At 46.0% G+C, this 23,489-nt stretch overlaps 1 protein-coding gene across 2 annotated transcripts; it reads right to left on the bottom strand.

Annotated features, from left to right (window-relative positions):
• Positions 1-5,130: 5,130 nt before the first annotated feature.
• On the bottom strand, positions 5,131-22,661 carry LOC134025455 (potassium channel subfamily K member 2-like). 2 transcript variants are annotated; one of them, XM_062468494.1, is made up of 7 exons: positions 22,120-22,661; positions 20,630-20,943; positions 16,185-16,302; positions 11,500-11,660; positions 8,664-8,859; positions 7,965-8,104; positions 5,131-7,046 (listed from the first exon to the last, which is right to left on the bottom strand). In XM_062468494.1, coding segments are annotated over exons 1-7 (1,290 nt in total). In that variant the 5' UTR covers positions 22,121-22,661; the 3' UTR covers positions 5,131-6,686. The 2 variants fall into 2 exon arrangements, with proteins under 2 accessions (XP_062324478.1, XP_062324477.1); XM_062468493.1 differs by lacking the exon at positions 22,120-22,661 and adding an exon at positions 21,891-22,080.
• Positions 22,662-23,489: the final 828 nt, after the last annotated feature.

Raw genomic sequence — 23,489 nt, 5'->3', positions numbered from 1 at the left:
TATACTGCAGCACTGAACACTGGTCTTTGAGGTCCCACAGTCCACACCAGCCCACACTGGGCTATGAGGTCCCACAGTCCACACCAGCCCACACTGGGCTATGAGGTCCCACAGTCCACACCAGCCCACACTGGGCTATGAGGTCCCACAGTCCAAACCAGCCCACACTGGGCTATGAGTTCCATGATGTTCCTTCTGCCTGAGACAGAATAAGGACGGTCAGATGTTCCCCCCCGTAGCGTAAAGCAATAGGACTAACCCTAACTCTAACCTTGATGTGGGCAAGCACAGGAAGCTCTGGGATTCTACCAATTCGACAGGATAAAATGATTATGATGATAATAAAAAGATCACTTGGAACTCGGAATAGCCCATTTGCACATCTCAATGTTTTTTTCTACTCTTTCTGGATAAGGCTTGCTCTTCTCTGTGTCACCAACCATCTCTGGAGTAGGGGATCCCTGACTGAATTGCTCCTCCCAAGGTTTCTTCAATTTGTTCTCTGGAGTTTTTACTTGTCTTCCTGGAGGATTTCGGTTGGTTTAGGTGCAGTTCTATGGGTATATGTGAAGCCATTGCTTGTAAAAAGGGCTGTACAAAATTGATCAATGATTTGATTTAAGACACCTGGGCCCTCCCTGGCAAGTGACAGCTACAGAGCCGTTCACAAAGCAGTCACAGAGCTATATTCCATATTTGCATCAAGACTGAACAGCCAATTCAATGCCTTAGACCCTTGCCATCTGTGTGATTATATGCGTCCCTCAAAAAAAACGTACCAACGTGACGCCCTATAGCTGCGTTTTTGGCTCAAAGGTTTTATTGTTGTTTTTACAGCCGGCTTCTAACGTAATTGATTCGATTTACCGCGTTCAAACTGTTGTGGAACATGAAAGTGAATCAAGCCGCTCTTTCCCGCCCGTTTGAGCTGCAGAAGGACCATTAACTGAAGACAAACGACGGGCAGAGAGGAGGGATACCCCGTGCCTCGGAGTAGTTCTCCGAATTGAATAAGTCCTCAGTGCGATCTCATCTTCTTCGAATGTTGTGAATAATTTTATCGCTGAAAATAGGTCAAGCCAGAACAATTTGAGTGTCCTGAAAACTACGTCATTAAACCCAATGTCCATAAACTCAATATTCTGGGAAACGTGCAAATGCTTTTACAATGTGAACGCATCATTACTTAATGGGCTGGCGCGGTATTGGCTGAATGGACTGCAGGAAGGGCTATTGACTTGCATTTCTCTGGGCATGCCTATGAAGTAGAGGTGCCGTTTCATAGTCAATGGACCAAAACCGACTTAAAATAAGACAACCTTGTGAATTACACAGAAAGAAGTCGGCGAGAAAAAAGTAGAAGATGCCTTGGTGCCCTTTGATGAACAGAAACCTTCCGGTGCAAACTGCTTTCAGACTGTATGTAAGAAACAGAAAGAGGAATCCGACACCCACTTACAGGCTGAATGATAATAGAGTCTGAGAGGTTCTGTGAAGTGCCAATCGAGTTCCAGTGTCCTCCCACGGGTAGGCTCTCTCCAGAAGCCTGGGTTATGAAACAGTTCTGCTTTCCTGACTGTCCTCAGATGCTCCAGGGTGAAGGTCTGAGTCACCACCACGGTGATGACACTCGACTACACGAACACCAAAAAGAATTGTCCATGTTAATTATGTAGCCAATTAGCCAATCCACCTGTCTGTCCTCAATCAATGGTCCAATCATGCGTTGGTGTCTGTGTGCAAAATAGACTCTATTTGTGTGTGTGTTTCTTTCTTGTGGGCTCTTGTTTGTGCTTGCGTGTGGCGTGTGGCATCTTCTTTAACTGTGGAGCGGATCGAGCAGCACTGAGGCAGCACTTTCGGAGGATTGCAGCGATTGCCGACGCCAGGCCGCACAGGGAGAAGCACAGCTCCATGTTCATCTGATGGGCAGGCTCGGCCTGGGCCGTGTCCTCCAACGGCAACACATAGTTATCAGCTCATCATTCCACCCCTCGTCTGGGCGAGGGGGAAGAACTGGGCCGTCTCTCACGCTATCTTTAGAATCACGGAATAGGCCCTCTCATCCCATTATAGAAAGCCGTGTCGAAACGCCCGCATCTCACACCAGGACTTGAGCCTGTCTGTGCGATGGTGATTAGTACCCTGGCCATGGCCCTGTCATCCCGATATGATTATTCACAGCCGCCGCTGGATCATGTTGCGTGATGTCAGGGCAGAGGAAACAGCAGGAGGCCTCATTTCTTCAGGCCAGTGCATATAGATCATATGGCTGGAAATCTGTGGAAATAAATCCCTCCCAAGAAATTAATCGGACGTGTCTCTTCTACTGAGACATAGTACCGTTTGCACACATATTGGGCATGACTGTGTGTGTAAACGAGCCGTCACACTTTCTCTCCCCGCTATCTCATGATGGATCACGTCGCCAGGGGCGAGGATCTGCCAAGCACCCAGTGTCATGTCAACCCTTCCACACTTCTTCAAAGGGGTGGGCTTAAACTTAAGTCTTCTCCCCACACATCACACCCACAGCACCAGCATCAGTCTCCCCATAGTCATGTATATTGAGACAGACAGAAATGTCTTCTGTGTATCAAGATTAGGATCAAATCTGATTAGGGGACAGATCATATTTTGGAGATGGAGTTCTCAGCGCAGTGCCAGTCCGTGGCAGAACATTTTCTCACCAATGAAAGCCCTGTTTGTACACTACCCTTGTATGCGTCCTACACGCGTATACAGTACCAGTACAGTACTGTATCTCCTACCCATGTATGCGTCCTACCTTGGTCTGTGTCCTATTCATGCAGTAGTGAGGAATCTGTTTGCCATTATTTAATGAAGTGACTGAGGTCAAACAATCCCTAACCTTGTTAGAATCTATATTTCACTGACTACTACAGGGATTTGACTCGGAGGAAGAACAGAAGCAAGCAGGCCGGACACGCTTCAGTGCAACTTGTCAAATAAGCCTTATTTAATTCCATGGATTATTTTATCTAGCTTGCTGTTATTAAACCCTCTACAGCTGAGGTTGATACAACGCTAAATCTTGAGAGCCGTTTTATTAGATCTCACACAGCAGGGTTGTCGTTCTTCCTAAAGCAATTCAATTGTGAAAGTGAGTAATGTTGTCGCCTATTGAAAGTCCACACAGCCGTCTTGAGATGCAGTTTGGGTACAAAAAAGTATTTTTTATTATCAACTGTCTGAAATGTTTCTTTTGGCGCCACCCAAAGACAATGACATGTTTTTGTATTTCAATGAAAGACAGTTCCGACCGCAACCCTGGAGACCTCCACTCCTCAGAACTACAAACATGGGGAGTACAGTAGTATGTCAATTAACATGCAACAGTTATTAAATAAATCGCTTCTTCTTCGCTCACGTGTGCTCTCAACTAACAAATTGTGACGTTTAAGGAGAGCTTTTACGGAACAAATGACAATGGTGTTCATTCTTCTTGGTTCTTCTCGATGGAACAGAGACCAAAAAAAAACCCCACCTGTGCCTCGTCATCGATGGAAGGACTGGAATGCTTTCGTCAGACCGTTAGCATGCTTACATTCATAAGTCTCATTCCTCCATCTGCTAAGATAAGGCTGAGATACAATCGAAATGCTGAAGTCTTGTGCCACGAAGACAGGCTTTCAAACGGCCTCCTTGAGGAACCACGACGTCACAAGGGTCCTTTCCTTGGAAGCAGCCTTAATTCTATCACCAACACATACTTCACACGCACACGCACTGCACACACTGCGACAGGACATAACGTCACGTCTGGGTAATGGCACTGCTCTCGTTTTCCTACCGCCAGTGACAGCTCACCTCACAGTGCCTGTCCATCACCAGGCTGCTGGGGCAGCAGTCCTTGTCCTCAGAGACTCCGGGGGGCGCGCTCGCTCGCTGCTTCCCAAGAGCTCTGAAACGCTCCCTGACTTTGGCTCTCTCTTTGTCTCTACTGAACGGTTATCCACAACCTGCCTACAGATTTTAGGATGCTCTGGGATTCGACGTCAAGAAGGACCAGAGAAACACCACCGTCTGGGAGAATCCCAGTCGAAGCATTCAAGACATTCTAGGATGAATATATGAAGGATGAGACACATTGAGGGATTGGCCAAAAGTCTTTATGTATTTTGCGGAAGTAAATTGTTCACAGACACCAACATGGGTGAATCCATTACTGTTGAATTTTGGCCCCCTCGGTGCATTTATGTCTACATAAATGGTTGTCATTATGTGTAATTCCACTACATTAAATCATTTTTAGGACGAATTGTGTAATCATTTGGTTCAACGATCGTTCACATTTTGTTTGTTTCATGGAGCAATGGTTGGCTTCCATAATGTATGGTTCTGTTGCTACTGGTGACAAGTTGAAGCTGGTTCCATGAGATCCAAACTCGCAATGTGATGACAATGTTATCTCAACCTTGATATATAGCAACTAGAAGCCATTAGGACACAGCCTTTGTAAGTTCATAGAAACAAGAGGTTGTAGTTTGCACATACAAAGTATTATGCTACGGTATGTGTTAACGTTGCACTGTCTGCTAAAGGGGTCTAATATGAACCTTTCCCTCTCTGAAATATAGACCTGTTTACCTGTTTACTTGCACAACAGTTATTACTCTCTAACTCTGTTCATAATTACAGACATTGGGTGTGATACTGTAGACAACAGTAAACCAGGAAAATAAACCTGTTTACCTAAACAGGGAACAGGAAACATTACGCTGTCAGGTTGTGGTAAAGTCAGTCAAATCAGTGTTGTTTTGGCTACATAGTAAATGAACACTCACTATATGACACATTCAAGTAACAATCCCAAGTCGGTCCTTCATTGCATCTTGCCCCGATATTTTGCACAACCCCATCCAACACCTGTACCCAACAAAGACAAGCAAACAAAAGCTTAAAAAGGCAACATGCATAAAAAGGGGCCTCCTGTTCGATAGGGAGGAAGAAAATTGTCCATATTTCCTAGAGAATATCTGAGATCTGCCATGATAGATTTCCTGTGACAGAGGAGTGAGTCTGAGCCTTCAGGCAACTGAGCTACTTCCCTAATCCACTCCCCCCCCCCCCCCCCGCCACACAAAGCCACCCATAGGGAAGCATTCATCAAAATCATTTCTTCATTTCCCTGTGACGTAAATGCTGTGCACAGCCTGAAGCAAAGCTCCACTCATTCACAGTGGTTCTGATGATGTGGGTTCAGTATTACTCCAGATATAGGTATCTGGCTCATCTAAGCTTTGGAGCTGTGAATATATACACCACGAGGATAACTCTAGTTTGCCTTTATGCCTGTTAAACTCTTGGAGAATAAAGTGCGGAATTAGCAAATCGGTTTTCAACCAGTGTGGTTCAAACTAGAACTGGTGGTGGTGTGAGGGATGAAGTTTTGAGGCCCTGGTCAAACATGTACAGAAACCCAAACAACTGAGATTTTCTCATCTCACATCTCACAGAGGACGGGAGAGACACAATTTCTAGAAAAGCGATCCCGATGTACTTGTTTTCAGCGCGTTGTCCTCAAATCCCAGGTCAAAGTTCATGGTGTCCATCACCTCGCGTTCGTCTTGTGTTCATAGAGTGTCGTGTTTTTAAAAGGTCCCTACTGTGTAAGTATACATCTTAGCAAGTGTTACGTCAGACGAGACAGACGTAGCCAATCTGAGTCCAATGTCCGTCAGCGTAAAAAAAGGGTTCCAAGTATTGTGTTATTTAAGGCACATGGAATATTCCTTGGGTGAAAAAGCTGTACTTGCTTCACAAAACAAAGAAACAAATTGTCCAAACATTCTACCTTTTTAAAGTGTGGGAAAAGTTCACCACAAGGCATCAAAGTAAATCTTTGTTCGTCTACACATGTGATTTGTACAGTAGAAAATTGTAAACTGAAACCAAACAGACAAATTCTTGAAAATACATCAAATAATTGTTCCTTGTATTAGAATTTCAGGGGACTCTCGTCTTGTGGAGAAAACGCTTGCTGGGTAAAACAGTCTTGAGAAACGTGTTCATCTTGGATGATACAGTGTTGGACGGAAGAGAGCCTCATCATCTGATGCAGACTTCAGGGCTCCTCTCTCTTCTGTGTTTAAGGGGCAGTGAGAGTGTTCACCGTATGTGTGTGTGTGTGTGTGTGTGTGTGTGACAGCCAAAGCCTGACTGATAAGTGTCTGAGTATAAGGGTGTTTGTGTCTGACGTTAGGGGGGACTGTTGTTTATAACTCATGATTTCCCTGAAGACCATCATTGTGTGTGTGTGTGTGTGTGTGTTTTCTGTGATGATCATGTAATTCTGTGACAGCCAGGCGCTGCAAGTTTCCGATTGATCCACGTATGTGTGTGTGCATATTGTATGTGTGTGTCCCAACACTCACATAATCAATAGTCCCACAGCTCTCAGCACAGCCACTTAGTGAATGTGCAAGAGTGTGTGTTTTTCATCCCAGAATCTTGATCAGTAAAACCAAGGACATGTGTATGGGTGTGCCTATCAGACAAATATCCTTCTGAAAACCTAAGTGTGTGTGCCTTTGTAAGCTTGTACATGTCCAGGTCCATTTCTGTATGCCTCACTCAAACTCCTTCCTCTACCCCTTGCTCTCTCTCCAGTCTCTCGTTCCTCCTCCTCCTCCTCCTCCTCCTCCTCCTCCTTCTCCTGCTCCTCAGTTAGGGGTCTCTTCGATGGCAATCTCTATCTCCCTTCGATCCGCGTAATCCGGGCTGAGCCCGTTCAGGTAGATGCTGCCGTTCCGGGCCAGCGTCCCGGGCACGGGAGTGAGGCAGAGGGTCAGGTTGGGATAGGCCTCCCGCTCGTCCCCCAGGTTGACCGACAGGGTCCTCCTCCCCATGGGGTCCTGGCGCGGGGTCACGTTCAGGCCCAGCTCCGAGGACAGCTTGCGTTTGATGGAGGCGGCCCGCTGGAACTTGTCGTAGACGTCCACGCTGAGGCGCCGGCGCGTCTCCTTGAACTCCGCCGACACGTTGGCCGTCCATTCGGCGGCGTGTGCCCGGAACTCCCCTACCTGGGGAGACGAAGGGAGAGGAAGGGTGGAATGAAGGTCTGCCTCTTAGTGGACAAAACAATGGTTCTGTTTCTTCTCCTCAAAAAAGTTTTTTATTTGGTTTCTTTTAGTACCGGACGGCTCATGCGAATTCAGGGCGGTGTTATTCTATGATACCTTCTGCCTCAATGCGGTGAGGAACCGCAGGGACCTCGAAGCTAAGTCTTGTGAGTATCAAGGAAATGTGCTCCTTGAAACCTTTTCCTTTCTTCTCTCTCTCCCTCTCCTCTTGTTCTCTCTCTCTCTCTTCTCTTTCGTAGTATTGTCTCTCTCTGTGGAGCTCTGCGTCTATGAATTCTCCTGCTCCCACCCCTAATAATGCCTACACAGGTATTCACGCTGCATAGTCTGAACACATTTATAATACTGCTGTCAAGATTTCAGAAACAATGAATGACGATTTATGTGGGGGTTTATGTGTGTGTTTGTGGTTCAGACACTTAACGGCCTCGGTTCATTCTCCTCCATCCACTAAAGTGGAACTAATAAACACGATAGCCCTGTCAGGTTCCCATCGTAACAAACCAGGAGAAAGACACACCCCTAAACACATTCATCTGTGAGTGCTTAGGAGGGTGAACCATAGCAGGAACTTAATCCAAATTACATCCCTCGCAACTGCCTCTGGTGGTACGACAACAACATCAATCTGAAGGGGTTCTCCAGGGTATATATCACTGTACTGCAGTGCTTTTAGACCTGTTATTTATCAGGTTGTTGTTATCAGCATAATACTCGAGCCCTCATCCAACACTTGGGCATGCAATAAGAGAATTTCATACAACCACGTGCCTATTCTCCACTTTCAGTCTGCACTATGCTCTGACCAGAACCACTGGAGCCAGCCATGAGACCAGAGTCTCATGGCCCATCCCCTACCTCCTCCTTGGTCTTCTTGGAGATGACCCGGAACCAGTCTCCAATCATGCTGAGCACGGCAGCAAAGTAGGCCAGGCCCACCAGGATGTAGAACCAGACCACAGGCTTGTAGTAGTCCAGGTACTCAATCTCAGAACCTCCTACAGATAGAGTGTTAGAGAGGTTGGATGGTAAATAAAGCAGGATTGTTGGATGTTCAGTTGGAACAACAAAGGGCTTACCAGTAATACCCTCATGACTTCCCTATCCGTAACATCTGAGAGACCTATTTTATTGGTGAAGCGCCCTCCTGGACCAGATTATTCCCCCCCCCCCCCCCCCCCCCTAGGTTATAAAGGTACATACTGCCCTGCATCCAGGGCCAATAATATATCAGCAAATATCAACTCACACAGCCTTATCCTGCCAGGGGAATAGAGCAGGCATGAGGAGGGATGGGGCCAGGAGGAGACTGATATGTGAAAAGACGTGGATGGAAAGAAAGGAGGGGCGGGGGACAGGAGACGGGCCGGCAAACGCTAAGTATTGATCGTTTTGCGCATGCTCGAGTAGATTGGCAGATTCATCACAAAACAATCCGCCGTGACAAGGAAAGAGAGAGACGAAAAGCAAGTGAAGGTGACAGACGGAGGGGAAGAGAGAAGTAACAGAAAGTCAAAAGAGAGAGAAAAAAAAAGAATCGAGATAAGACGGCGAGACCTTTTTCCCCGGCCACAAAGTCACCGAAGCCGATAGTGGTCAGGGTGATGACCACGAAATAGATGGACTCCAGCGTGCTCCAACCCTCGATGTGCTTAAAGATGACCGCCGGAAGCGTGACAAAGAGGAGGCAACCGAACAGGATGAAGATCACCGTAGAGATCACGCGGATCTTCGTCTGGCTCACCTTCCACTTCTGTGGGGGAGGGGGGGGGGAGGAAGGGTAGATGAAGACAAAAATGAATAGACGAGTGCGTAAACCCTTTTGAAAGACCAAACGAGACGGAGGAGGAGGGAGGGATGTGTGTGTATGCTGTGATGACGAACGCCGACGTTTCGAGGTTTCATGTTTCGTTTTCATGCACTCGTACAGTGTGTTGTCTGTGAACCATCAGACTTCCAAACACGGGCTTCCCTTCCTGTGACATCACGCTGTGATGAGTCACTTCCCGTGTTGACCTTTCTCAAAGGATAAATCAATTTGCGTTATCAGACGTCTCCTACGGCAAGTCTGCTAAAGCCTCGATGACTTGAATATTTACAGACAACAAGCCAACTGTGCTCTTCTATGTCACACGTCATGCGATGGTCGTAATACATGCCGGTCATACAGCTCATGCACATGAAATAGGCCCTGTCAACAGATGCTGAGCAACATTTAACAACTTTAACGTGATCTGTTGGGTTCCAGATGGATATTGATTTCGACTTGACATAAGACAGGTTAGTCATTAGTGGCTGATTTCTATAGCTGCTTTGCAATTTTTTTTATCTAAACATCTACCACAAACAAGATGATTAAAATAAATTATACAAAATGCTAAAACTACGGATCAAGATTAATTGGATCCAGGGACAGTTGCAATGATTAGCATATGGCACATCATTGTGGCACATTTTGATTACGTGAGCTTAAATGTTGATGTGAAAGCCTGCAACATAAACTTGTTCGATAACAATTCTGGATCCCCAGAAATCTGAGAGTTCTTCTAAGCTAGACCTCTGATGTTATTAGTCTACAGTGCCAGGTGTCCATTCAACACCCCGAGAGCAGAGCTCTGAAGCAGGCTGTACTCTACCATGCCAGCTCTAATAAGTCACCGTCACAAGTTCTATATCCTTCAAAGTACAGCCTACACTGCCAACAAAGTCCAATTAGGTTAAGTTGACATTAGTTCAGATAGTCTTAGATCAGTGTGTTTGTATTGTGTGTAATGTTGTCCTCACCAAACACACAGGCAGGAAGGGTTACCTTAACTCAACTAGCTAGCTAGAGAATGTATGCGGCAGTGAACCAGGCAGAGCCTGAGAATAAATATGGATAAGGAAGGGAATACAGACTCCATGAACAATGCCAACCCATCATTTATATTTCATATAACACTGTGCCTGAGAGAATGCTAACAACCATCGTTTCAGTGAACTGCCTTGGCTAACCTCTGACTGGATTGTTCTCAAAGAAAAACCGCAGTAAAACTACTCTAAATGTGTTTTTCCCCTTTCCCATAGATGTGTTATGGCTTATTCAGAACTACTTAGATCCCCAGAATTGCCACTGGAAGATACTGAAGGGTTCTTTGTCAGGTACTGCGTTCTAAGATGAAATTACAATGTTCTATTTAGTTCACTTCACTTGCTTTCACTATACATGTTATGTGATGTGTTCATTCAGCCTCATTTCAATTGTTGTATCCAAAGCGGCACACAGGGGAAGCTCTTGATCTGCGGTCAAATGCTCTACGACTGAGCTATAGCTATCTCTCCTGGTTTACAACCATGTCTCAAAGAGCATACAAGGAACACAATCCTAAAAGAGCTCCACAATAAGAAGAACACGACAGTGCCGCACTATACCAACAGTTAAGTCCATCACTGTTTGGATGAGGATGTAATGCCAGTCAGGAGGAGAGGGCTGGTGTTTGATGTAGGTGTGTTTAATAGTTGAGGTTGCCAGGAGGGTGCTAGGTGGGCAGGAGAGGGCACATTAATGGTTGGCCAGTCTAGACACGGAGCCCAGTTCATAGGGAACGTCCAGGGTGAACAGTGGTGCATTCAAGCTACAATTGCAAGTGTGTGTGTGTGTGGGAGGGGGGGGTTACAGTCTATTTTAATTGCAAGTGACACACTCCCCAGTAATGTATGAGAGTTTGCATCATACTGGGATGTAATAACATGCTATGCACCAATACATTGAAAAGAACAGCCAATCTTTTAAAGGTTGACATGGCAACCTAAAAACTATTATTAAACTACCACCAACTATTATTATTTCTACCATCCAGCTAATGGACTGCAGTTTCTGCAACAGTGGTTACAGTCAAATTGTGTCTGCAGACTGTAGAGTGTCTGTGGACATTTTATATTAAAAGGAAAGTGGGAAAGGAAATGCTAACCTTGTGTACCTTGTGTACAAATGTAATGTACTGCTAATAACAGTGAGTTGTATAACTGGCCTTTATGCAAGTTGACCTAGAGATGCCTTTCCATGGTTGTCACTTTTTAAAACCAAGCTGTCGGAACAGAAGATTCCTAAAGAAAATATCAGAGTGTTATACACCATCACATAGTTCAGGGCTCTCCAATTCCGGTCCTCGAGGGCCGCTGTCCTGCATGTTTTAGATGTTTCCCTGCTCCAGCACACCTGATTCAAATGAATGGTCATTACCCGGCTTCCACAGAGCATGATAACGACCCATTCATTTGAAACAGGTGTGCTGGAGCAGGGACACATCTAAAACATGCAGGACCGGACCGGTTCTCGAGGACCGGAATTGGAGAACCCTGACATAGCTCATGCATGTGCACCCCCCACACACATACACACAATTAATCTCACCACAATCATCTTCTCCACTTTGGCAATGCCCTTCCCGAATATGGTTCCCAGCTGATCCCCCACGCCAGCCAACAGGAAGCCGAACAGGGGGATCCCTAGGAGGGCGTAGATGATGCAGAAGATGCGCCCCCCCTCAGTGTGGGGGGAGATGTTCCCAAATCCTGGGGAGGCGTGGGGATGGGGAGGGAGAGAGAGAGAGACACACAGAAGACATCAAGGGAGAGGCAATTGGGCAGGGAGTTAATTGGATCTTAATTAGTTTAGTATCACACATCTGATGATTGGTAATGGTGAAACAGGGCTGGCGAACGTGGCCCACTTCCTGTTTCCTGTGTACAGGCACAGACTGTGGGTGTGTCTATTACCGAATACTTTACGAAGTACACTGCAATGCACTGATTAGTGCTGTCTCAAATGGAACACTTACGTTAACCACTTGGCAGAAGTGACGGACGCAAATCTGCTCGCGGCACCCGCGAACCTAAGGCGGAAGTGACAGACTCAAATCTGCTCGCGAGTCATTTCGTCCGCCATTATTTTAGAAATGAAATGAAAAGCTGCCGAAAGGTGCTCCTCCTCTTCCGCTACGTAGCCAAGATGGCTCCCGTTTCGGGCGAGTAGTGTCCATCGTTGTACACTGCATTTTTTGACTGTTTGCAGTGCGCCATCCGCGTACTTTCAGTGCCATGAATTCTGCTGGTTGTGTCAGTGTAAGCGCCCTAAGCACTGAAAGTAAGTGCTCGAAGTGCACAAGTGCTCGGTAGTAGACACAGCCTGTGTGTCTGTTTCCCTGCTTTAAACGGTCAAGGAAAAGTAGGATATGGCCTCCCCAATGTCGGTATTATTTAGAAATGACTAGATGCAATTACAGCATGCAAATGCCTTTAGAGTAGACCGTCGGCATAGCATCAACTGAAAATCATTCGTGCATTTCCAAGAACTGTTGTGACATCTGGAAGACCACAGCATAGCTGAAGCTTGTCAGAATCTCCAGAACCCTTTGTTAGGAGCTGGTACGTGGTAGTGGGAGGAAGGTCGTCCTCACACCAGCATGAGAAGAACAGTCACATAGTACTCTAGCACACAGCAGCATCTATAATTGACCATCTCCTCCACACTAGATGGAGGAGCAATGCTGCAAACACCTGGAAAAGAATACAGCTTACCATTCTCACTTTCTCCATTCAAAATCCCCATATGCTACATAACAGATTCATTTAAAAAACCTATTACTGTAAAACATCCTCTTTTGAAAAGAAAAGAAACATTAGCCCTGAATCTGTTAAATAATGGAAGGATTGATGAATAGATTCTGTTAGAATAGGCACATGGTGTAGCAATCAAAGTCCCATTTCAATCGGAAATTGCATAGATAGGACACAAAATGGCTCATTCCAGACCCACCTACCACCCGCTTTACACAATCAAGCAAACACTACCTTACATAATAGGTTATGTAAGGTTAACATAAGCATCTGAACCTTAGGGACAGACATGGCTTACAATGGCTTCCTGCTTATACCTTTTGCTAGAAGGCCAGCTGTCAGACACCCAACCAATCAATTCTCGCTAATTGTCCCACTCAGGCAATCAGGAGTCAACGGGATACAGGATTCATCTTTACACCCCCCAGTGCACACAGTGAGGAGGAAAGAACAGTCTCTCGCTAATTTGGGGTGTCTTTTAGGATTTCGTTGTCTTTCTCACAAACTCTGCATCCGCCCCACTTCAGTCTGTCTGTGCAACTACCAAGTACCAAGTACGGTAGGATCTACATCCATCACATCAAACAGATTCTTCTCCCTGGAATAGACAGCCAGTTTATCCACCCTTTGACCACACACAACAACCAGCTTGTCAGTTTCCTGGGCCAGAACTCAGGGCCATTACCCCGACAGGGAACCTTCCTACGGGATGAACGAGAGGGTGTTCAGGGTGGGGAGTGGAGTTGAGTGGACGTAATTTAGACGAAAAGTGGACATGATGAGAGGTTCCGGTCGAAAAGCCTGGAAACCCTAACCCTAAGGCACCCGTGTGTGATGGGCGAGATATTTATGGGGCTGTCCTTTCCACATTAAGGCCGTGTTGGCTTCAGTGAGACGACGATTCCATGGAGAAGAAACAGGAGATGAAGGACAAGGGATACAAGGCAGGAGGGGGCGGGGGGGCGGGGGGGGGGGGGTGGGATGGTGGCGGAATAAAAACAGACAAATTACTGAGAGAATCTAAGAACGAGAGAGATCAAAGGTGGAGAGGAAAACAAAACCCGACAGAGAAAGAGAACGACTGAGGGGACGGAGGGAAAGAGACGAGCGGGAGAAGAAATGGCGCAGAGGGAGAGCGAGGGAAAATACGACGGCGATGAGGAGGAAGAGGAGAAGGACTTGAAGAGGAGCCTGTCTGATGAGCTAAAGCTCAGAGGCGAGAGCAGAGGTCAGCGGGAGGATTCACAGTCGCGCGTGCATGTGCAGTGAAAGAGAGGGCTGCAAGGCGATGGAGATCGTCTGCGACGGAGATCGTCGGATGTGTGTGGACGTCTCCACAGCTGAAGTATGTCTCCGACCCTTTCGACCACAAACCCCTATAACACTTACTCATTTCCTTTTAGTACTGCAAAATAAAACGATTCCGTTCAAAAAGGCAATGACGGAAAACACATTTCCTAAACATTTGCACCGAGATTTTTAGCACTGGTGGTGTACAAATTGTGTAGACTTCTATCATGAACAGTATACATTAGGTTATATAACAAGCCACACAGGGCATGCCGCCCGGATTCCTGCCCTTCACTGTCAGCTACATAGTATAAAAGTTTAAAGACTGTGCACTCTGCACACTAATTAATTCACTAGAAAACAGAGGATCCAAAAGGCAACATTTAAGACGAAGCCCTACTTGAGCTTTCGCCGAGTACACAAGCTCGTTAAACTTGAATTAGGGCACCTTAAAACTCAGCGGAAGTGGCAACTTGCAACTAGAAACCTACAGTCTCTTTTACAGTAGAGAAACAGAGAACAGTCTCGGTTTCATGCTTTGAAACCACATACTTAGCACTACACCAAAAGATACTGCCCCATCGGTAGCGCTCCTCTGAAATGACTTGAGCCAGCAGAACTGGTCGAATGTTAAATCGTAAAGGGCTCACACTGTACAGACACTTTATCTCCCACTGTACGGATGAGCGGACGCAGCCTCCTTGTGATTTATGATGGAGATAGTGGGGAGGGAAGGAACCCACCCAGAAGAGCTGCACTTCCTGGAGATGGATGCACAGAGAGGGGAAAGGGAGAGCTACCTTCAATTACACTTGGCTACACATCCCCAACCCCCCCTGACAGAAAGACAGACATAACCTCCCCCCCCCACACACACACCTCTCAGTAAGACAATACCTTAACGTTTCATGTGTGGCCCCCTCAAACTGAATCAATCCAAACCAGAGGAGAAATGGCAGACATGTATTTTGTCATGTTTTGGTGCGTATAAACCCATCTGAAATTGAATTTGAGAAAGGGAGAGAGAGAGACAGACGGAGATAGCAGGCATGTTATGACAATTAATCCCACAAAAGGGGCTCTCTAATTGGTTTGACAGAGATGAATGAAGAATGTTGTTCTTGTTAAAGAAACCCCAGGCTTCCATTGTTGCATGACTCCGTTAGAGAAAACCCGCAAGGCTGAATCAGCCTATTGTGTGAATCTCTAATTTCTGAGTTAATCAGCAGTCACATAATTTGCATACTCACAGTAGTCACTCTAACCTTTATCAAAGAGGAGTTTCCACTGCACTTTTGCTTGGATAAGTTGTGACTTATACACACCAAAGTGTTCGTGTGTTTCAGAACTAAGCATAGTTTTAGAGTTAAGTTTAATATAACAATGTACTGCCAGGCTTCACAGAAGGATTAAGAGAGAACAGAGAAATAACTGTGATCCTTATGACGTTAGGTCTGTTTTAAAGGCAGAATGGAACATTTTCACAGATACATACTGGGTAATGCTACTCAACATCCAAAACACGTTATGTTCAGTCAATTAAATGAGGTTGAATTCATTAAAAGAGAACTGATGTTAGGCAGTCCAACCGACAGCAATCCCCCCCTAAGAAACATCACTGAAAACAGCAACAATGGAGTGAAAAAGAGCCATGTCTAAAACCATATCCCAGAAGAACAAGAAACACTGGACAGAGCAGAGGAACGGCCTGTTCCATTTCTCTCTTAGCGAGGGGCAAATTAGTGCAAACTAGATAAACACGTTGATTTGGCTAGCAGAGGGCTAAATTAAGTAATTACCATATTGCTTCCACTCATCCCATGCGTGGAGCTGGGGAACAGACAGGAGCCTCGGAGGGGGCTCTGGAGCTGAGCCCAGTCACACACTGAACTCACACGTTCGTTTGACAGGGGCTGCTGACAAGGGCCAGGAGCTGTCAAACCAGCCACAGAATTGTGTGCATATGTGTGCTTCTCCGTGTGTGTGTTCTCTCGGACTGGCAACTAAGCGTTTTCAGCTGCAGCTGACAGGGTTCATGGAGATTATTGATAACGAACAAAAGGCGGCAGAACTGATAAGGCTTATGCTACAGTTAATCACCCTGCTCATGTTTGGTTCATACTATTACTGGTAAACAAATGCATTATGTTGAGTTGTGTTGCTATCCTTTTGATTGTCAATTGGTCTTACCAATGGTGGTGATGACTGTTCCAGCAAAAAAGAAGGAGGAGCTAAGGTCCCACAAGCTCGTCTGATTGGAGTAGTTTCCTGATGGGTTCACGCCAGCCCTGATCGCAGACACGACTTGCTGAGGAAGAAAACAATCACGCATTACAGTTGTGTTGTTCCTCCCTACACACACACACACACACACACGCACACGCACACACACACGCACACGCACACACACACACACACACACACACACACACACACAGACAGACCCACACAGAGCTGCAGCAAACTGCTTTCTATTCAATGTTCATAAATAAAATGAATATCAAATCAGTTCCGGAATGGCCGATTGAATATGAGATGGTATATATAGAGATATAGAGAATATAGAGATGGTTCCTGCAGATTCATTTCTACTCCAGTTTAGGGGTTGAATCTGCCTGATGGATGGGCCCTCGCCCTCACATGACTGGGGCATCAGCTTTCATTCAGGGCCCGGCGGCTGCTTAGGCTCCATGTAAGCAATTAGCCATACAACAACCAACCAGAACACTCAGTATCACACTTGTTGGTCCTGGCGTCATCTTGAACAAGTGCCTCCTGCAAAGCCCTAAACACAAGTTAAGGCGTGTGACCGCGTAACAGAAAGGTTTGTGGATTCTCCTCCAGCCACTTCTGAAGGGATGAATCGTGTTAGGCTGTCGAGGGGAGCTAAATGTGGTGAGTTGCGATGAGAACACAGCAGGTGCTTATTTTCAGCCCATTAGCACGGCCCAGGTGGTTGGCTGGCTTTCCACTCGGATTGACTGTGTGTGTGTGTCTGTGATTGGATGTTTGCGTGTGCTGTGGCAGTAGTTTGGACATTTTGTGCGTTTGTGTGTGTGTGTGTGTTGTAGAGACACTATCATTTGGCATGTTTGTAAATCAGCGTGTTTGTATCAGATTTCTCCTTCGACCTCATTTGTTTTTGTCAGTCCTTGTGCATGTGTAGCTATATTGGTTTGTCCACTGTCGCCGTGTGTACCTGTGCATCCTGTAAGTGTGTGTGTGTTTCTAGTCCACTAGATGAGACTGTAGAGTCCCGGCTCTCGCTGAGCGTGACTGCTCTCTCAGATCCCGCCCGTCTCCAGGGGGAACAGACTAGAGCGTGTGCTCACACAGAACGCTGGCCTTATTTATCCCCGCGGAGACCAAAGTCATCTCCACAAACGCCCGTACCCACACGTGCTCCGGGAGAAGAGGAGGGCAACATTCAAAGACTCTTTCTCTCACGCACGAGGACACACACATTCAGTCCATGAATACACAGGATTTGTCGAGTGTCGATTGAATAAAAGGTACATACTGTACGGTATGCCCACCTTCTCAGCATGTAGGCTATGGCTTTTAAAGCAAAGGCTTTTGATCTAAGCAGCGAAACAGCACTGATCACAACTACCGTACCAGCCTTCTGGCTTTCACCAACCAACACCCACTGAGTGGAAAATGTGATACTCCTCCAAGTTAAACTGGGCTCCATTAGGGTCAGTTTCAAACCCACGGCTGTTTAAAAAAATATATATAATCTGTGACAAACCCCCCAGTAACCAGAACCTCTGGGGGATTGGAGCTGCAGCCTACTGCAGATGTCAGCCCGGCCACAACTAATTGGATGAAAATGCTTTGCTCACACCAGGCTGGGGTGTGCAAACTGGAAGGAAATAGATGTATCATGGGTCTGCAGGTTGGTTCGGTCCAAATCGGAGGTGGGACAGAAGGTTGTAGTGGTGTATCTGTTCCTCTCTGTGGACACCAGACCTGCAGAGTTAAAATACAGCGGAAGAGCACAGGATAAGCTAAACGGTAAACAGAACGGATACATCTGGGGATTTGCTGTGCGACTATGCTTCGTCGACAATAAGAGGAACAGGAAATAAACCTCCTAGCTGTTCCAAAGTAAGCAAAGTAACAATCAGTCAGCTCTTAATCACATTATATTAACATAAGTGGCACGCCTGATTGTATCTACAAAGTGCATTTGAGGGAATGTGACATAACAGCCAAGTCCACAGGAGTTTCCTGGGTTAATATCTCCCACTGTCTAAACCATTCTAACAGCAGCAGGAGCAGCATGGGGTTCGGAACCTGCACACTCAACGCATACCAAGGCCATGCACCCAACACACTCCGCCAGACAGCCACGGTGTATGGCAGGAGACCGCGTCCAGCGCTACGCCAGCAGTCTCAGAGCAAAGTAGGGGGGGGTCGTTGCAAAGTCAGAGCGCTGTCCACTTTGATTATTCACACCCAGCGAAGAGGGAGAGGCAGCCCGCCCCTAACCTGTGTGCAACGCCGGGAATGTTAGCCGCGGTGAGGGAGGGGGGAGGGTAAAGGTGCTGAAGCGACATAATTGAGGTCAGAAGGGAGGTCAGAGTGTGTGTGTGTGTGTGTGTGTGGGGGGGGGGGGTTAGCATGTGACATATGTCTCAGTGGTCGGGGATAAGTCATGAATCTACAATATGCATGTTACAGGCATGTTCGGAGAATAACTGCGCCTCAGCATGTGTGTGTGTGTGAGAGAGAGAAAGCGGCAGAGAGAGACAGAGATTGACAGAGAGGGGAAAAAAAGAAATCACTCACAGTCACACACAAGCCAATCACCACCTTAGAGCTTTTCATCATCCCATTTCCTCTGCGCTTCCGAACAAACGGACCGGAGGTGAGGGTTTGGAATAGCCCACGCCCTCCAGTCCGCGTCCTCCCTCCCGTAATCACATTCTGTTTTCGCTCAGATCTGCCCGGCTCTATCTCTCCCTCAGCCTCCCTGCCAAAGCTGCCATATTAACGCACAGTTTTGGCTCTCGCCAAGGAGCATTCTGACCGTGCAGAGTGATGACATGGGGATAATAAGAAGCTCTTGCAGGGGTATTTTTCAGTTGGCGGTTCGCAAACGTGCCTCTGTGCCGACCCGAGCTAGAGTCTCTGCTCCCCCTGCAACTGGCCTTTCAACATCACGCTCTCTTTTAATTGCTCTCTCCGACAAGGCGTCTCTGTTCAGTTGTCTGCCGGAGCGAAGCTCAGGGCTGACGACGGGAAGAGACATAAAGATGTGTGAGTCTTAGTGTGTGTGAATGAGAAACGGACAAAGGGAGAGAGAGAGAAAGAGAGAGAGGTTTGAGCGTGACTAAGTGTGTGTGTGTGTGTGTGTGTCCAGAAGTGTTTGCATGTGTGTCTGTAAGTGTGTGTGTATCTGTGTGTACTGTGTATCAATAAATCATCTAAGAGAGCTGTGCAGTAGCAGCTAGCGACCAGCTGAGGCTAACTACTCTCAGGGCCCGGCCTGCTGGTCTGGTGGCAGCAGCTGACTAATGGCTGCTAATGGAGGCTAGCATGACACAGCTAGCCACAAAGCATTAGTGTGAAGTCCTTCATCTGAAAAAGGGGACTGTTTGGCTTTGGTTCCAGAAAAGCTTTTGTGAACATTGTGCGGCAATTAGAACTATAAATACAAACCATCTAGAGAGAAACATGGAGTACTCTGCTCCATTTTGACTAATATCCTTCCATATGGCCACTTCAGAGTAAGTGATTATATTAAAGTGCTTACATCAGCTCATTGGCCACCCTAAAGGGATTTGCTTGAAACCAATCTTGACTAGGTTTTGTCAATATAGAGAGAAGATCAACCATCATCAATTTAAATCAATAGTGCTACAGTAAAAGGGTCATGGCTCTGGTTGGAGAGGGCTAAATCTGCTGGGAAGATTTGAGCATTCTTCACAGTAGATAGATTAAGCCTAGCTTCACTGGAAGAAAAACTGACTGTATGATATTTTGATATTGTTATGACCTTTATGCACACATTGTGACAAAAGCTCCACCCAGCCCTTCCCTTTGACTGTGTTGTAATATGCACATGCTGTTGCTCTGAAGTCTTCATCTGGAAGGGTAAGTCTCGAGGTTTGTCATCTCTGTGCTCCTCCTGGTTCCTCAGGGTTCTCAAGTTGGACCCTCTGTGTAAGTCAGATCAGCGCTCTCCAATCCTGTACCTGTAAAGCTACCGCCCTGAAACTATTGACTTCAGCTCCAACTGAAAGCACCTGAATAGAATTTCTAACAGGTTAGCTACAACTGGGGTTGAGGAAAAAAAAAATGGAGGGGAGCTGTCCAGTAACAATGCCCTGTCTCAGATAATGCTTTGTCCTCCAAGAAGTCCTATAACATATATCATCCTGTCGCTTTTCATTTGAACCCTCGTCCAGCACACCAATAATTCACTGGTTGACAACATAAAATATGGTTGTTGCAACTGGGTTTGGAGTCGAAACCAACTGAACGCTAGATGTCCAGGAGAAGAGATGGAAATAACTCACCGACATGTCAACAGAGATTCATTACTGAAGAGGTTTCTCGTTTCCTGATTGAAACGGTCCCATGATGACTAGAGTGACAAAACCCATGCACGGGGTTTTCAACCTCACCTTAACCAGGTCCTCAAGTTCGGAGGAGTTGACACAGACGTGGACGGACAGGAAGTCCAGTTTCTCGGCCAGGATGGCCAGTTTCTGAGAGCTCTCGTGGGGCTGCTCCAGGGCCCGGAACACCAGGGCCCCGATGATGAGGTACAGCACCACCATAAAGAAGATGGCCGACACCGTCTTCCATCTCATGACGGTGGTCCGCGTGTCGTACTCGTCCTCTTGGAAATTCAGCCCCACTGGCTTCGTAGAGAAGGACAGGCGGGGCTTGGAGAAGTGGGCTGCAGACTTTGGGTCCAGAAGATCAGGCGCGGCCACTGTGAAGGCAGACAGGTTGATGGTGATCGGGGCCGTTACAAGCCCTTGGATAGTTAATCACTTTTACAGCCTCTCTCAGCCACCGGATGTCGCAAAGAATATCAATAATAATGTCTCAAGAGGTCAATGCTTTACTATGTATATGGGGTCAGTTGGTTTGCATGCAATTATGCATAAGGATGGAGAGTGGCTATACATGATATGAGCTGCAGATTGCAGACCTAAGAAATCATTGCAATTTTTGCATTTATATTAGTAATGAATGATTTATGAACTCCATAAGACAACCACAGGTTGCCAGTAGGTGCAAACTCACTAAAACCAACTTGTTTTTAGCAAACAACATTTTTTGGTCATTTATAACCGATAATCAATGCTTGTATAATAACATTCATACATACTAAATTAGTTTAGACCCTAGCCACAGATAGTGGACAAACTGAAAACACATCCAAATATACAATACATCACCAAACAGCAACTAGACATGGCCTTAACAACATACTGGGTATATGTTAAACAGACCACAGTCCTTTCAAGAGAAGAAGGGATTATTCTGTCACTAGCATTATCGTCCATCAAAAGTAGGTCTGATATTATTGACAAAGCCATTGCGCTTTTAATCAGATATCAGAGACATCCGATCCTTCGTTTGCAAAGCAGCACACGCCAGGAAAACTGCATCTAAATCTGAAGCATCTTCAGACTGACAAGAACAAGACGTACTTAACAACACGTCAGGTGTCAAGATGTGCGTAAAAAGATACCACTATCAACGGACTTTGATTTGATCCACTAACTTGGAAACACTAGTTTGAAATGAACATGTCTACGATCACAGACTTTTATCACATCATGTATATTCACACAATATCTCACTCACAATTCGTCTTATAGCTGAACATAATAAGACAACACTGACAGCTAAAACATCCTTATACCATACCTTTGCGTAGTCTTCTCATCCAAAGCATTTAGAAATCGTTCTCTGAATATTGTCAAACCTTTTCAGCATCGTTTCGTATTCTCCCACTCAGAAACGCACATTACACAGTAGACAGCAGCCGTGACTGTGTCACATAGAATGGTTTGCTATACGAACCCCAGCCCACTAGTGTAGTAACCTGGACCATTTATCATGCGTTTGTATTTTTAGAATGGGGTTACGCACTTACTCTCTTATTCTCTACCATATTCTGTGTTGTTCCTCATCCACAGAGCTTTTTGAACATCATTTTAGAAATGGTTTGTTTTAATGTTCTTCCCCCCTATACGCGCTCCAACGGACTTCGCTCTTCTCCGCATGGTGTCTGGTCGGTTTACTTTTCAACTCCAAACTCCCCTCTCTTTTACATGTACGGTGCCCAAACCACAATTATATCTTTTCAGAACACTACGTTCCCTTCCAAGTGTGCGTGAAGACTGCAATGGGAGGGAGGAAGAAAACAAGTCGCTTCCAAGAAAGCCATCCCGTTTCGAAAGATTGTGCCCATCGGGATTGTACGGATAGGTTCTTGTGAAAGTCTGTGCGTCCAAAAGATAGAGGTTTGCGTGTCCGGACCGACGCACGATGGGATGTGCCGAAGATGAGGAGCGCGCACACTGTGAATTAAGACAGGAGAACATAGGATGTTCTTTTCTGATGAGCTACAAAAGTGGCCGTTCAATAGGATAGTCTACATTTAGCACAGTGGTTCTGGCAACCACGCAAGCGTATTTCATTAGGGACATGCACACTTAACATTTTCGATTTCGTACATGTCCTCGCTTTTTCAATCCCAGTGTTAAAATAGAGAACCGGTTGCTCCACCCTCCAATCAAAACCAACACCACTGTTCGTCACTCGTATTCGTTTTTTCTCTCTTACCTGCCGTGGCTGTCGATAAATTACCGTTCTCTTCGGATGGGTAAAAAAGAAATGTCTCTCTGTCTCTAAGTATCTCAGATTATTCATGCACCATTGTGTGTAAGGTAGAATTCCTGAAGTAAGTATTCTGTCAAGTGGCCAAACACTGCTCCACACCCTTGAGGTTGGTTGGTCCAATAAGAGCATTAAACTGTGTGTTCCTGAATAAACCAATTACATTTTCAGTCAATGTTCACCTATGGATGTGTGTGCGTGCCTGTGAGTATGTGTGTGTAATATTGATTGAAATTTGGCAGGCTGGTACACCTTATTGACTTCAGAAAACTATGTTTAGAATCAGAAGAATCAGAATCAGAATGGGTTTTATTCGCCATGAAAGTTTGCACAGACAAGGAATTTGCTTTGGCAGGAAGGTGCAAACATTAAACATATAGGAATCTACAATTTAAATATGAGGACTAACTATCTGGCTGCATGCCTAAACACAGAGCTAAGCTGGTATGTGATTCACTCATTAAGTCTGCACATTGCAACTTCATCACCCTCAGTTCACATACACATACACACACACACACACACACACACACACACACGCACACACACACACACACACACACACACACACACACACACACACATACATTAAATGCTGAGACATGTGGTTCTCGCACAGTTCTT

This window comes from Osmerus eperlanus, chromosome 8 (genome assembly GCF_963692335.1).
Source record: "Osmerus eperlanus chromosome 8, fOsmEpe2.1, whole genome shotgun sequence".
Taxonomy (NCBI): Eukaryota; Metazoa; Chordata; class Actinopteri; order Osmeriformes; family Osmeridae; genus Osmerus; species Osmerus eperlanus.
The sequence above is the reverse complement of the archived record's forward strand: the minus strand, read 5'-3'. Positions and strand labels throughout refer to the sequence as shown.

Coding starts and splice junctions, on each gene's coding strand:
- LOC134025455 (XM_062468493.1), bottom strand. CDS start 21,918: ATGCTTTGGATGAGAAGACTACGCAAAG. Junction 11,661..16,184: donor AACAGTCATCACCACCATTG/GTAAGACCAATT, acceptor ACGCCTCCCCAG/GATTTGGGAACATCTCCCCC. Junction 8,860..11,499: donor AAGTGGAGAAGATGATTGTG/GTGAGATTAATT, acceptor CCTCCCCCACAG/AAGTGGAAGGTGAGCCAGAC.